Below are 14,172 nucleotides of genomic sequence, written 5' to 3'. Positions count from 1 at the left end.
ATCATTAAGTACGTTTAAAGCTGAGATAGACAGAATTTTAGTCTCTAAGGGAATCAAGAGACGTCTGGAGTGGGCAGGAAAGCGGTCTTGAAGCCCAAAATTGGCCAAGATTGTATTGAATAGTTGAGTAGCCTCCGTGAGTGAATGGTCTGATTGAGCTCTATTTATTATCTTCCTTTGTTTTTGTAAGTCATACCACTACATTAAAGGCACTACATAAATGCAGGTAATATTGTAGAAAACTGATACATGAGACTCTTTAAAGATGCCGAACAAGGAAGAAAGGACTTCCATCGGAACTGATGAAATGAGAGTTTATTAACTATCCAATGACAAAGCTTTCTCAGTGTAATGGTTTATTAATGAACTTGTATTGAGTGCTACCAGTTTTAGATTGCATCAAATGCCAGTCCAGGCTCGATACTGGATGTTACAACTAACAAAATCTCCCACAGGCATCACAGGGTGGCAACTGGTTAGTATCATTCATACTATTTCTCAATGATAAGGTGTATTATGTTTGACACATCAACATCTTGGCAGTGCTAGTTATAAATATGCTGTTAATATTTGTCACAAATAAAGAAACAAGGTTTTAGAATAAAATGAATGAAGCATACAATAAAAAGTCAAAAACAGATGACAATTATGTCCTCGGACCAGAGAAGTATTCACAGGTTAGTAAGACACTACTTTAGTCATTGTACAGTATATATTTGATTATATTTGTATTACGGGTACCAGCAATAAAGAGCTGATTATTTATTTTGAGAGCTAGTTAATGTCTTTAAAGTCCTGTAGAATCAGTACAGGTATTTGCTTGAGTCAGCCTTTATTTTCCAGTACTTGCCACACTTTTAATAACCTTTATCCACTCAGTGAGCTCTTCCCGAGTTGCAGCCTGTATCAGGTAGTGCACTTCATCTGATGTGATGATTTCAAAGAGATTTCCTTTGACATCAGATTTCTTTCCTACAAAGGAAATTCTTGGCATGAGTTACTTTGTGAATAAGTTCCATTCAGGCCAGGTCTCTATTATCTGTATACCCGAAAACTGAAAAGTGTTAAACGCCAAGGTGGACCTACTGAGTTCAGGCCTTTTTGGAGCAAACTTCACTTTTAGGTCGATCAAAATATTTTCCCCAAAGAATTTGAACAGACTACAATGGACCCAGGCACTGAAAATATCCCATATCCGTAAGCCAGTTGTTTCACGATTTTTAGATGAGGGATTACTGACCTGTATCAGAAAAAACTCATTCAGACCATATTGACGATAATCTGCTTTCCGACTCAATCGGGCAAACTTTGTAAAATACATAGAAACATAGAAAATAAGGGCAGGAGTAGGCCATTCAGCCCTTTGAGTCTGCTTCATCATTCAATATGATCTTGAATGATCATCCAACTCAGTTCCTGGTTCCTACTTAATTAATAGGGAGGGCTGTGAGGAGCAGAGGCATTGTGTAGATTGTAGGGCCTTCAAGGGTTACAGAGAAATAGAGGAGGGTGGGCTCTGGAGGGTGTTACAGAATTAGGGTAGATTGTAGGGGCCGGGATGGTGGGAATAAGAGATATTTGGAAGAGTCAGGGAGGGATTTGAAACCAAGGACAAGGATTTGGAAATTATGGGGTTATGCCTCACATGAGGTTATTGATTAAAAATTACTCAAAAGGCATTCTTCGTGTTGGTTTTGTAACCTGGTGCCCAGGTCCCCTGAATCAGATAAAGAGGGACTTTTACCATCTGAAGCACTGTCTGTCGCTGTCACTACACAGCTCCGTAAGTGAATGGAACCAAGCGGCTGGTCCTGATCATCCTGTGGAGGCAGCAGAACAGAAATCAGAGTCAATAAGTTCCAAGCCGAGAGACAGTCTTTGTAATGTGTCATGTCACATTTGGACAAGAGTAAATAAGGAGTAAATAAGTTAGTAACCAGCGAGGTGTCAATCTAATGCGATTGCCAAAAGAACCTGGAATGAGACAGGGATTAAAAAATGCAGCAAGTTATTATGACTGGTGGAAGGAGATTCAATGGCAACATTCAGAAAGGATTTTGAGAAACACTTGACAGGAAAAGATGTCCAAGGAAATGGGGTAGTCACAGGCATGATGGAATGATTGGCCACCTTCTGCCAGGTACAAGCTCAAGCATGATATTTGCAGAACAACATCTGCCTGCTTTATCATCACTCGTATCTCATGGCCTCACAGTGTTGATCAGGATAGCACATGGGCCATCGAAACCCTGCGCTGACATGGAGCAGCTACTGGGCTGCAGAGACCTCATATTACTGAATGGATCTCCTTGACCTGCCTGGAGCAGGGCGGGAACCCTTTCATCTCCAGCTGGCAGAGACAAGAATTCAAGGCACAGTTATTGAATGGGGGGAGGGTAGGTTTAAGGGGCCAAATGGCCTATTCCAGACCATATGATTTCCGGGGCAGAAAGATAAGTTGGCAGGGTGGGCTTGCAGCAAGGGACGGGGCTGTTGCATTGGTGCAATGGTGTGGCCTGGGCAAAGTGAGACTCTGAAGAGGACACAGGCTGATGGAAGACAGCACAAATGGGTGGTTAGTATGTGCTTCATTTGAATTGGAGGCTGGTGGGGGAGCCAAAGCTGCTGATATTTGCAGTAAAGTGTCTGCAGGGGAAGGTGTGAGAAGCTGGCTGCGTACCACCGCTGGGTCGTAGTAATGCAGGTAGGCAGGATCATCACGCAGAACAAACTTTCGGACTTTCCAGTTCTTCCTCCGGTGACCCTGTTGGAGAGACAGGACGATGGCATCAATATCCTCAGCCAAACCTTCCACCTGAGCCCTGTGAATGCTTAGAGTCATCCAGCATGGACACAACGTCCATGCCGACCATAATCCCAAACTAAACTCGTCCCACCTGCCTGCGCTTGGCCCATATCCCTCTCAACCTTTCCTATCCATCTGTTTATCCAAGTGTCTTTTAACATCATACTGTACCCACTTCCACCACTTCCTCCGGGAGTTCATTCCACATACGAAACTCTCTCTATGTAAAGAAACTGTTCCTCATGTCTTTTTAAAATCGTTCTCCTCTCACTTTAAAACATGCTCCCTAGTCTAAAAAGCCCCCTGCTTAGGGAAAAGATCCTTGCTATTCACCTTCTCTATGCCCCTCATGAATTTATAAACCTCTATAAGGTCACGCCTCAACCTCCTACATTCCAGTGTCAAAACTCCCAGCCAATCCACTCTCCCTTATAACGAAACCCTCCATTCCCGGCAACCCCTTTGTAAATAAACTTCTAAAGTAGATCAGGTCCCAGTCAGAACATCATCAAATGTCAGCATTTCAGTGTTTCTAAAGCCTGCCAATATGGTAGAATTTGCTGAAGAGAGAGCAATGGTGGCTACCAACCTGTACCCTCATGCCCTGTGCCAACTTCGAGACTGCTACAGCAAGCATTGTTGGGTCTCTGAATACTGTCAGCGTAAACAGAAGTGGGAATGTCAGGAATTAGCGTTGCAACACCATTGAACAGCAAAGGGACCCCACAAGGTGAGATGCAATAGACTTCAACAGGAACAGGATTCAGCTGGGATACAGAACAATAAATTGGACGGGGAAGAGGGAAGGAATTTTTCTGGTTGGAAAGGTAGAAGCCAGGAGCAAACTTTTCAGCAAAAGTGTAGATACTTAACTGCACATGAGGGAATGGAAACAAAACTTGTTCGTGGAATGCAAAGATAAGTTGCACAACCATCAAATGCTTCAAATAAAAAAACAAAATTTGCCAGAGAAACTCAGCAGGTCTGGAAGCATCCCAAGGGGATGGAGAAACAGAGTTAATGTTTTGAGCCTGATATGTCCTTTCTTCAGAGCCAAAGGAGACAGGGAAAATTGTAGCTTTGATGTTGTTTAAAAAGGGGAAGGAGGTGTACATGGAATAGGTGGTAAAGGTGGTCCAGAGTAAAAGGAAAAGCTAGAGCTAATGGTAGTAGAGAAGCGATAGAGATGTAGAATAGGTGTTAGTGGTAGGTGGTAATAGCAGAAAATAGATCAGAAAGAAAAACAAAAACAGAAATTGCTGGAAAAATTCAGCAGGTCTGGCAGCATCTGTGGAGAGAAAGCAGAGTTAATGTTTTGGGGCCAATGACCCTTCCTCAGTACGTGAGAAAATTTTCTTCAGAAAATAGATCAACTCTGCTGAGATCAAACACATACAAACAAGATGATAAAACCCTTCCTGCTCATACACTCCAGAGCAATGCAGCCACATACACACTAATACACACACACACACACACACACACACACACACACACACACACACACAAATGCACTAACACACACTAACGCACTAACACACACTAACATACACACACACTAACACACACACACACCAACGCACTAACACACACACACACTAACGCGCTAACACACACACTAACACACACACACACAAACACACTAACACACACACACTAACTCACTAACACACACACTAACACACACACACACAAACGCACTAACACACACACTAACACACAAACACACACACTAATGCACTAACACACACACAAATGCACTAACACACACACTAACACACAAACACACACACCAATGCACTAACACACACACACACTAACGCACTAACACACACACTAACACACACACACACACTAACACACACACTAACACACAAACACACACACCAATGCACTAACACACACACACTCTTCCTCTCACACACACACAGTTTGCAAGGGTCTCCTTGTGAATTAGGTGTAGAGAGTTGCATTAAAATAAAGCAAGTACAATACTATTGTCTCTTTAAAGGCGGTTTCACACTTTTATTTCACAGGACAGTGCTGATTTCCCTTCACTCTAAACTCTCAGTTAAGCCAGGGCCAAGCCCTGTTTTACTCACCTGTTTCAGCAAACAGCCCTGTTTCACAATGACTCCTCGAAATTCCTCTTTTAAAACTTCATCGTCGTCACTCGAGCTTCCTTCACTGAAAAAGCCACTGTCAGCCTGGAAGATGGAGGAAATACCTGCAGTGACACACAGCAAATGCCTTCCCAAAAGAAAGAACATTCAAATTGCACTGAACTGATCAAGAACACCTTATTTTTGGTGGTTGTAGGAGCAGCATAAGCTCGGATGGCAACAGGAGAATAGCCAGAACTGGCCATTAAGTCAAAGAGCCATCAAACACAGAAACAGATCCTTGTTGGAACTCTACCTGCATTTATCACTTCCTCTGGCAGTTCATTCCATATTCAAACCACCTCCCGTATGAAAATGTTACCCCTCAGGTCCCTTTTGAATCTTTCTCCACTCACCTTAAAAATACACCCCCTTGTTTTGAACTCCCCTACCCTCGGTAAAAGGCCTTTGGTATTCACCTTATCTATCGATGATTTTATAAACCTCTATAAGATCACCCCTAAACCTCTTATGCTCCAATCGAAAAACGTCCCAACCTACCCAGACTCTCATTGCCTTCCACTCCTGGCAGCATTCTAGTATATCTTTTCTGAGCCCTCTCCAATTTAATAATATCACTCCTATAGCAGAGTGACCAGAGTTGCGCACAGTGCTCCAAAGGTGGCCTCACCAACACTGTGTGCAACCTCAGCATAACATCCCAATTCCTATACTCAATGGTCTGAGCAATGAAGGCAAGCATGTTAAATGTCTTCTTAACCACCCTTTCAAAGAACTATGTACCTGAACCTCTAGGTCTCTGTGTTTGACAATACTACCCATTAAGGGTATAACTCATCCCCTTGTTTGTTTTTCAAAAAGGAATATCTTGCATTCATCCAAAATAAACTCCATCTGCCAATCCTCGGCCAATTGGCTGAATTGATCAAGATCCCTTTACAATCTTAGATAAATTTCTTCACTGTTGTGTGTTAACATACTGCCCGTGCCTCTTAATTCTCATCTAAATCATTTATATAAATGACTAACAAAAGTGGACCCAGCACCGATCCCTGCAGAACAGGGGATCCCTGGGGAGTTGATGGCCTAGTGGTATTATTGCCAGACTATTAATCCAGAAACTCAGCCATGTTCTGGGGACCCTTACTAACATCAGGAGCTAGTGCCAAAATTGGGACAGCTGTGTCACAGACTAGTCAAGCAACAGCCTGACATAGTCATACTCACAGAATCAGAGTTAAGTGATGGTGTCAGCAGTAGTGCTATCAAACAGCACCTACTCAGCAATAACCTGCTCAGTGACCCCCAGTTTGGGTTCCGCCAGGGCCACTCAGCTCCTGACCTCATTACAGCCTTAGTTCAAACATGGACAAAAGAGCTGAATTCCAGAGTTGAGGTGAGAGAGACAGCCCTTAGCATCAAGGCTGCATTTGGTTGAGTGTGGCATCAAGGAGCCCTAACAAAACTGGAATTATTGCATTTCAGGGGGCAAACTTTCTGGTGGTGGGCGTCATACCTGGCACATAGGAAGATGACTGTGGTTGTTGGAGGTCAATCATCTCAGCCCCAGGACATCTCTGAAGGAATCCCTCAGTGTACTGTCCTAGGCCCAATCATATTTAGCTGCTTCATCAATGACCCTCTCTTCATCATAAGGTCAGAAATGGGGATGCTTGCTGACGATTGAACAATGTCCAATGTCATTCACGACTCCTCAAATAATGAAGCAATCTGTGTCAAAATGCAACAAGATCTGGACAACATCGAGGCTTGGCCTGACAAGTGGCAAGTAACATTCATGCCACACAAATGCCAGGCTATGAGCATCTCCAATAAGAGACAATCTAACCACAGCCCCTTGACATTCAATGGTGTTACCATCACTGAATCCCCCACTATCGACATCCTAGGGGATTTCATTGACCAGTTACTGAACTGGACTCACCACATAGACACAGTGACTAAAGGAAAAGGTAAGATGCTAGGAATACTTCAGCGAGTAACTCCCCTCCTGACTCCCCAAAGCCTGTCCACCATCTACAAGGCACAAGTCAGGAGTGTGATGGAATACTCCCCACTTGCCTGGATGGGTGCAGCCCCAACAACACTCAAGAAGCCTGACACCATCCAGGACAAAGCAGCTTCTTGATTGGCACTGCATCCACAAGTATCCACTCCCTCCACCACCGATGCTCAGTAGCAACAGTGTGTCCGATCTACAAGATGCCCTGCAGGAATTCAGCAAAGACCCTTAGACAACACATTCCAAACCCACTTCAACTTCCAACTGGCAGGACAAAGGCAGCAGATACGTGGGAACACCAGCCCCTTCAAGTTCCCCTCCAAGCCACTCACCATCCTGACTTGGGAATATGTCACAATTCTTTCACTGTTGCTGTGTAAAAATCCTGGAATTCCATCCTGAGGGGCATTGTGGATCAACCCACAGCAGGTGGTCTGCAATGGTTCAAGAAGGCAGCTCACCGCTACCTTCTCAAAGGCAACAAAGAATCGGCAATAAATGCTGGGCCCAGACAGCGATGCCCACATCCCACAGATGAATAAATAAAAAACACTGATAGTTAAGCCTCCAGTCTGAGAAACAGCCCTTGTCAAATGCATTGATGCCTGAACAGAGATTGGGGAAGGGGAAAGGACACTGGGAGCCATGCCCTACCTTTACTACTAACCTCCCTCTTCTCATCTGCTCTGATACCACATCAAGATGTTTCTTTTTCTGAGTCAGCTAACACTTCAATGTTCGGAGTTTTGAAGCTTTGAAGGACTGCTGCACTGTCAGAGATTCCATCTTGTGGAAGACATGCTAAAATAAGACCTCACTTGGAGTCGCTGTGAACTGTTTTGAGTACCAGCGACAGACAGGAGTACCTTTTTAGAGAGAGTGTAGCGCCGATTCACCACAACAGTGCCTGGACTTCAAGGTTCAGCTACTTTCTGATTAACCTCCTCAGATGATGTTATTACACACTTCCCAAGCACATGGAATTGAAACCTGGCCTCCTAGTTCAGAGGTAGGGACACTGTCAATGCACCATATAAGCCCTTCAGCCAGGAATGTATTCTCTGGGAATTAGGAGGATGATTTGCTTCAAGCTTTCAAATATGAAGGGGAACAGAGAGGGTTGATGGAGAGATACTATTTCTGCTGCTTGGCAGGGGGGTCTCCAACTGACAACTAAAGCTGAATTCCTGAAATTTAAAATTCAGGAGTGAAATTAGGAAACACCACTTCACACAAAAAGCAAGAGATTTTTTTGGTTAAAAAATACCAAACACCCACAGCTGCTGGAAATCAGAATCAAAAACAGAGAAAGCAGAGTGAATATTTTGGTACAAAAATAGAAGTTGTTGGAAAAGTTCAGCAGGTCTGGCAGCATCTGTGAAGGCAAAGAATCAGAGTTAACATTTCAGGTCCGGTGACCTTCCTCAGAACTGTTCTGGTCACCTGACCCAAAACGTTAACTCTGATTTTTTGTTTGCAGATGATGCCAGGCCAGCTGAGCTTTTCCGGCAACTTCTGTTATTTCGTAAGCACTGACTCTTCTTCAGAACCGTTCTGAACTCTGATTTCTCTCCACAGATGGTGCCAGAGCTGCTGGGATTTTCTCACAATTGCTGTTTTTGTCAGATATTTTTGGACCTCTTCTTCTGACTAGAACAGTTGTTAATTTTAAATCCACAACTGATAGGCTCTTCTTGCTGAAAGTATTGAGGGGATTTGGGGTGAAGGCAGCTGTATGGAATTAGGTCACAGATCAGCCATGATCTCATTGAATGTGGAACAGGATTGGGGGGCTGAATGGCCTACTCCTGTTCCCAGTTTTCTCCGAATGTCAAATATTTTCTGACATCATTTGAAGAAAACAGGAGTCCAAAACTAGTGGGACATAAGTTTAAGGTGAAAGGGGAAAGATTTGAAAGAGACCTGAGGGGCACCATTTTCCATACAGAGCGGGGTGCGTATATGGAATGAGCTGCCAGAGGAAGTGGTCGAGGTTGGAGCAATTACATTTAAAATACATTTGGACAGGTACATGGAAAGGAAAGGTTAAGAGGGATATGATTAGATTAGATTAGATTCCCTACAGTGTTGAAACAGGCCCTTCAGCCCAACAAGTCCACACTGCCCCTTGGAGCATCTCACCCAGACCCATCCCCCTATAACGCACATACCTCTGAACACTACGGGCAATTTAGCATGGCCAATCCACCTAGCCTGCACATCTTTGGACCATGGGAGGAAACAGGAGCGCCCGGAGGAAACCCATGCAGACACAGGGAGAATGTGCAAACTCTGCACAGACTGTTACCCGAGGCTGGAATCGAAACCGGGTCCCTGGCGCTGTGAGGCTGCAGTGATAACCTCTGAGCCACCGTGCTGTATTCTTATATCCACTGGGACCAGAATCCAAATAGGTGAATAATTCTACAAGAATTAAACTACACTTTGTTTAATTCAATGAGTTAAATTTCAGAATAATAGATGGGTCAAATGCAGGCAAATGGGACTAGTTCAGTCCAGAGGCGAGCTGAGATGAAGGGCTTCTTCCCATGCTGTATGCCTCGAAACCAAAGGGTACTCTCCTAATGTCAGCCAGCAAATAGCATTGCTCTCTAACGTCATGTCTATTTATCTCAGTGATGTGCATGTGCAAACCACACTAACTAAAGTAATACTCACCCTGTGGAAATTAGGCAAATAATTTAGCAATACTCTGACAATCGCAAGCATTTTTCTTGTAAGGAGGGTAACAGCTTTCTGCCATGGAGCAAACTAAAACTATTTGCTTTCACTTGGTGCAATGATACCAGAGCACGGACGATGACGAAAAGGCAGGGAGATGTACTTATTCAAAGAACTCTCCACACACCTCCCAATTTTTGCAGCAGTTTCTGTTTATCTGTTCTCCTTTACTTTTATCACGTCAGCCCAAGCCCTAGTAGGATTTGTCCCCCTGTGCTTGTATCACTCCGTGGCAGTATGATTAAAAATTTTACAGAACCCCGAGGTTTCAATGAATGATTTTAAATAACCCTTTTAGAGATCCTGGTGAGTATTGCTGAACAGACACCTTGGAGTGCAGCTTCAAAGATGCTTGGCAGTGGAGTTGCAGGTAGACAGGATAGGGAAGAAGGCATTTGGTATGCTTGCCTTTATTGGCCAGTGCATTAAGTACAGGAGTTAGGAGGTCATGTTATGATTGTACAGGACATTGGTGAGGCCACTTTTAGAACACTGTGTTCAGTTCTGGTCTCCCTGCTATAGGAAAGATGTTCTAAAACTTGAAAGGGTTCACAAGAGATTCACAAGGATGTTGCCATGGTTGGTGGGTTTGAGCTACAGGGAGAGGCTGAATGGGCCGGGGCTATTTTCCCTGCAGCGTCAGAGGCTGAGGGGTGACCTGACAGAACGTTGTAAAATCATGAGGGGCTTGGGTAGGGTGTGTAGCCAAGGTCTTTTCCCCAGGGTGGGGGAATCCAAAACTAGAGGGTATAAGTTCACGGTGAGAGGGGAAAGATTTAAAAGGGGCCTAAGGGACAACATTTTCACACAGAAGGTGGTGCGTGTATGGAATGAGCTGCCAGAGGAAGTGGTGGAGGCTGGTACACTGACAACATTTAAAAGGCATCTGGATGGGTTTAGGGGAATATGGGCCAAATGCTGGCAAATGGGACTAGATTAGTTTAGTCTCTGGTCGGCATGGATGAGTTGGACCTATGGTCTCTTTCTGTGCTGTACATCTCTATAACTCTGTGACTCTTTTAAATATGTCTTTTAACCTCCAGTAGAAAGGAACAAAATGTTGGAAGTACTCAAGCAGCATCCATGGAGGGAAAGAGAGTTAATGAGTTTTGAGAAGATTTGTAGCTCAGGTTGAGGTTCTGGATGTGAGATTGCTCGCTGAGCTGGAAGGTTTGTTTTCAGACGTTTTCGTCACCATTCTAGGTAACATCATCAATGAGTCTCCGGTGAAGCACTACGTCCCGCTTTCTATTTATGTGTTTAGGTTTCCTCGGGTTGGTGATGTCATTTTTTGTGTTGGTGATGTCATTTCCTGTTCTTTTTCTCAGAGGGCGGTAGATGGGCTCCAAATCAATGTGTTTGTTGATGGAGTTCTGGTTGGAATGCCATGCTTCTAGGAATTTTCCTAGCGAGACATAACACCAGGGCTTCACCGGAGGCTCACTGATGATGTTACCTACAATGGTGACGAAACGTCTGAAAACGAACCTTCCAGCTCAGTGAGCAAACTCACATCCAAAGAGAGTTAATGTTTCTGGTTGCATTGGCCTTTCATTATAACAGATTCATTGTTTTCAGGCACACCAAAAATCACAAGAAAGCACTAAAGATGGAAAAGAAATCTTCCGAGCTCTTACAAAATAATAATATGCATCTGAGTCATCAATGAAGCAATTCTCAGCGATATGTTCAGCTGCTGATTTGGCTTTGTCTTCAGCTGGCTGAATGTAGCCATCACAAACAAGGGCTGCTGCCAACATCATCCCCTCTCGCCGATTCCTGACAAAGTTAGATGACAGCAACCAGTCAATCACAGAGGCACCTGTAATAGTAATGCAGAATGAATGAAACAAAAAGAAAATCACTTGATTCCTTTTCATAGCGTCCTTTATTCTAGGGATGCAGGAAACGCTGACAAACTATCGCTTAGTGCCCAGCCCTAATTGCTCCAAAGGTCACGGTACGAGACTCAATCACTTATTGCAGGATTGGAGTCTAAATTAGGAAGGACATGGTATCCCAGAGGCCTGAGCTAATGTTCAGGGAATGTGGGTTCAAATTCTCCCATGGGAACTGGTGGAATTTAAATTCTATTAATAAAGTTTGCAAAAGAAGGTTCAACTGATCAATGGTGACCATGGATCTACCATGGATTATTGGTCAAAGGAAACATCTAGTTCACTAATGTCCTTTGGAGGAGGAAGGGAAATCTGCTGTTCCTACATGGTCTGGCCAACGTTTGACTCCAGACCTGCAGCAATATGGTAACCCTTAACTGATGTCAGAAACAGCTGAATAAAACTCAGTTTGAGGGGTAATTAGGGATTGGAGACAAATGCCGGCCCTGCCTGCAATGCCCATTTCCTATGATAGAACAATACGTTAACACTGATCAGTTGGTGAACCTTCGTATTAATTATGAGTGACACAACTTTCACATAAATCGCCAGAGTTAACACAACATACAATAGTGAGATTTGAGTTCTTTTTAGCATTGATTCATGGGCATTTCTGGCTGATCCCATTCTAATTATCATGGAGAAGGTGGTGGTGAGCTGCTTTCTTGAACCACTGCAGTCCTTATTATCCATAGTATCCTGTTACCTATGTGACAGGCCCTTCAGTCCAACCAGTCCATGCTGAACATAACCCCAAACTAAACTACTCCTGGCCCATATCCCTCCAAAACATTCCTGTTCATGTACTTATCCAAAGATCTTTCAAAATGTTGTAATTGAATCCACATTCACCACTTCCTCTGGAAGTTCATTCCAAACGCGAACCACCCTCTGAGTAAAAAATGTGCCCCTCATGTCCTTTTTAAATCTCTCTCACCTCACCTTAAAAATGTGCCCCCTAGTCTTGAAATCCCCCATTCTAGGGAAAAGACACCCACCATTAACTCTATCTGTACCCCTCATTGTTGTATAAACACCTCATAATGTCTCCTCTCAATCTTGTAATCTTAAAGGTTTCAAAACATTACCAGCATGTGCATTTAACATGATTGCAAATTTTCCATTGAAAACAAGGTCCGGTTTTCTTTGAAGAACTCAAGTAAATTTATTAGGCAAATCTATACAAACCCAAGCAGACTCCAGAGAAGATCTAACCCGACCTATGTAGTTTTCCATTGTTCAGGTTTTGCCATCAATGGCAAAGTTACTCTGCTCGCCACTCACACTGAAGAGAGCTGCAGTCTCTGTGCTATGGATCCTCCCTCTCCCAATACCTGTTTGAAATTGGGTGCTAAGTTAAAGGGGATCTCCAGGCATCCAGCAACAATGCTATTATTAAGCAGGCGAATCACCTCGGTGTATTTTCATCGACAGAAAATCAAGAACTAACGTATTCACTTTTTATACGTTTTTTGAAGGCAAGATAAATGATTGGACATTGCATAGTAGAAGTTGAAATATCATTTTTTTAAAAATCTTCTTAAAAATACATTTTATTACTTTGGACTACCAGGCAACTCTCATCAAAGTGGAAAAACAATTGATCTCCCTTCAGTGTACAATTAGTTTTCCAGGGCCAGAACAGTTGTACCGAAGTGGTTATGATTTTGCATGCAAGTAATCCAATCGTATCTTATTATCAAGGAGAATGCAACAGTGAAATTGCTGTTTGTCATCAAGACGGTAATTTCTGAGGATCTCTGCTTCTGGGAACTTCAACAGAACATCTGGAAATCCTTTCCTGTAGTCAGTCCATTTAAGGTGTGAACAGTCCATTGTAAGGTGTGAACAGACTGAAAAAACAATTTTTCACACATTTTTATCGCCAGACCATGAGTTCATTTCTTTTTTGTTACAAACAGTCCATTTGTAGGCAAATCGAATTGCATAGGGCTCTTCTTGAATATCTCAAAATTCCAAATTACACGAACATTTGGGCAGGGCCCCTGTGATTTGACTTATATCCTGATTTTACTGCTGTAGAAAATGTCCCAAGGCATTGGGGCTATTTAAAATCTGTCACCAGGACATCCAGGAAAAATTAGGACAAGGGACCAAAAGCAAAGAGGCAAATGTTGAGGAGGACCTTAAGGAAGGAAAGGCAGGTTACGGGATTAAGAGATAGAATTTCTGGATCCGATCACCTTTAGGCAGGGCAACAACGGTGGAAATGTTTAAATTTGGGGATGCGTTAGAGACCAAAATCAGTGGAATGCAGAGATGGCACAGGGTTGTTGGGCTGGAGAGCATTACTTGAGAATTTTAAAATGGAGGTGTTGGCAGACAATATAGGTCAATGAGTACAGGGATGGTGGCTGAATGGGTCTTGTTACACATCATAAGCAGCAAATAATTATTTACCTGCAAAGCAATGATTGAAAACTTTCTTCTCTTTTTGCAATTTCAGCTCTTTGACCCCTGTCTCAGGGTCTTTCATAGAAAGGTATAAAGCACTAAATGGGGGAGAGAAATCAGATTTGTAAAATTAGGACGGTCTCCTTATCATGGCAAAACAACACT

At 43.3% G+C, this 14,172-nt stretch overlaps 1 protein-coding gene across 2 annotated transcripts in view; it reads right to left on the bottom strand.

Moving 5' to 3' along the window:
• Positions 1 to 298: 298 nt before the first annotated feature.
• Positions 299 to 14,172, bottom strand: part of plek (pleckstrin) — a 48,760-nt gene continuing 34,886 nt past the window's right edge. For both annotated transcript variants that reach the window (XM_048536328.2, XM_048536330.2), the window contains exons 4-9: positions 14,014 to 14,105; positions 11,332 to 11,516; positions 4,909 to 5,013; positions 2,681 to 2,764; positions 1,745 to 1,820; positions 299 to 972 (exon numbers count right to left, since the gene is read on the bottom strand). In XM_048536328.2, coding sequence (XP_048392285.1) covers positions 833 to 972; positions 1,745 to 1,820; positions 2,681 to 2,764; positions 4,909 to 5,013; positions 11,332 to 11,516; positions 14,014 to 14,105 — 682 coding nt within the window. In that variant the 3' untranslated portion in view covers positions 299 to 832. The remainder of the gene's footprint in view (positions 973 to 1,744; positions 1,821 to 2,680; positions 2,765 to 4,908; positions 5,014 to 11,331; positions 11,517 to 14,013; positions 14,106 to 14,172) is intronic.

The sequence above is a fragment of the Stegostoma tigrinum genome, chromosome 9 (assembly GCF_030684315.1).
Source record: "Stegostoma tigrinum isolate sSteTig4 chromosome 9, sSteTig4.hap1, whole genome shotgun sequence".
Taxonomy (NCBI): Eukaryota; Metazoa; Chordata; class Chondrichthyes; order Orectolobiformes; family Stegostomatidae; genus Stegostoma; species Stegostoma tigrinum.
This window is presented reverse-complemented; position numbering and strand designations above follow the sequence as displayed.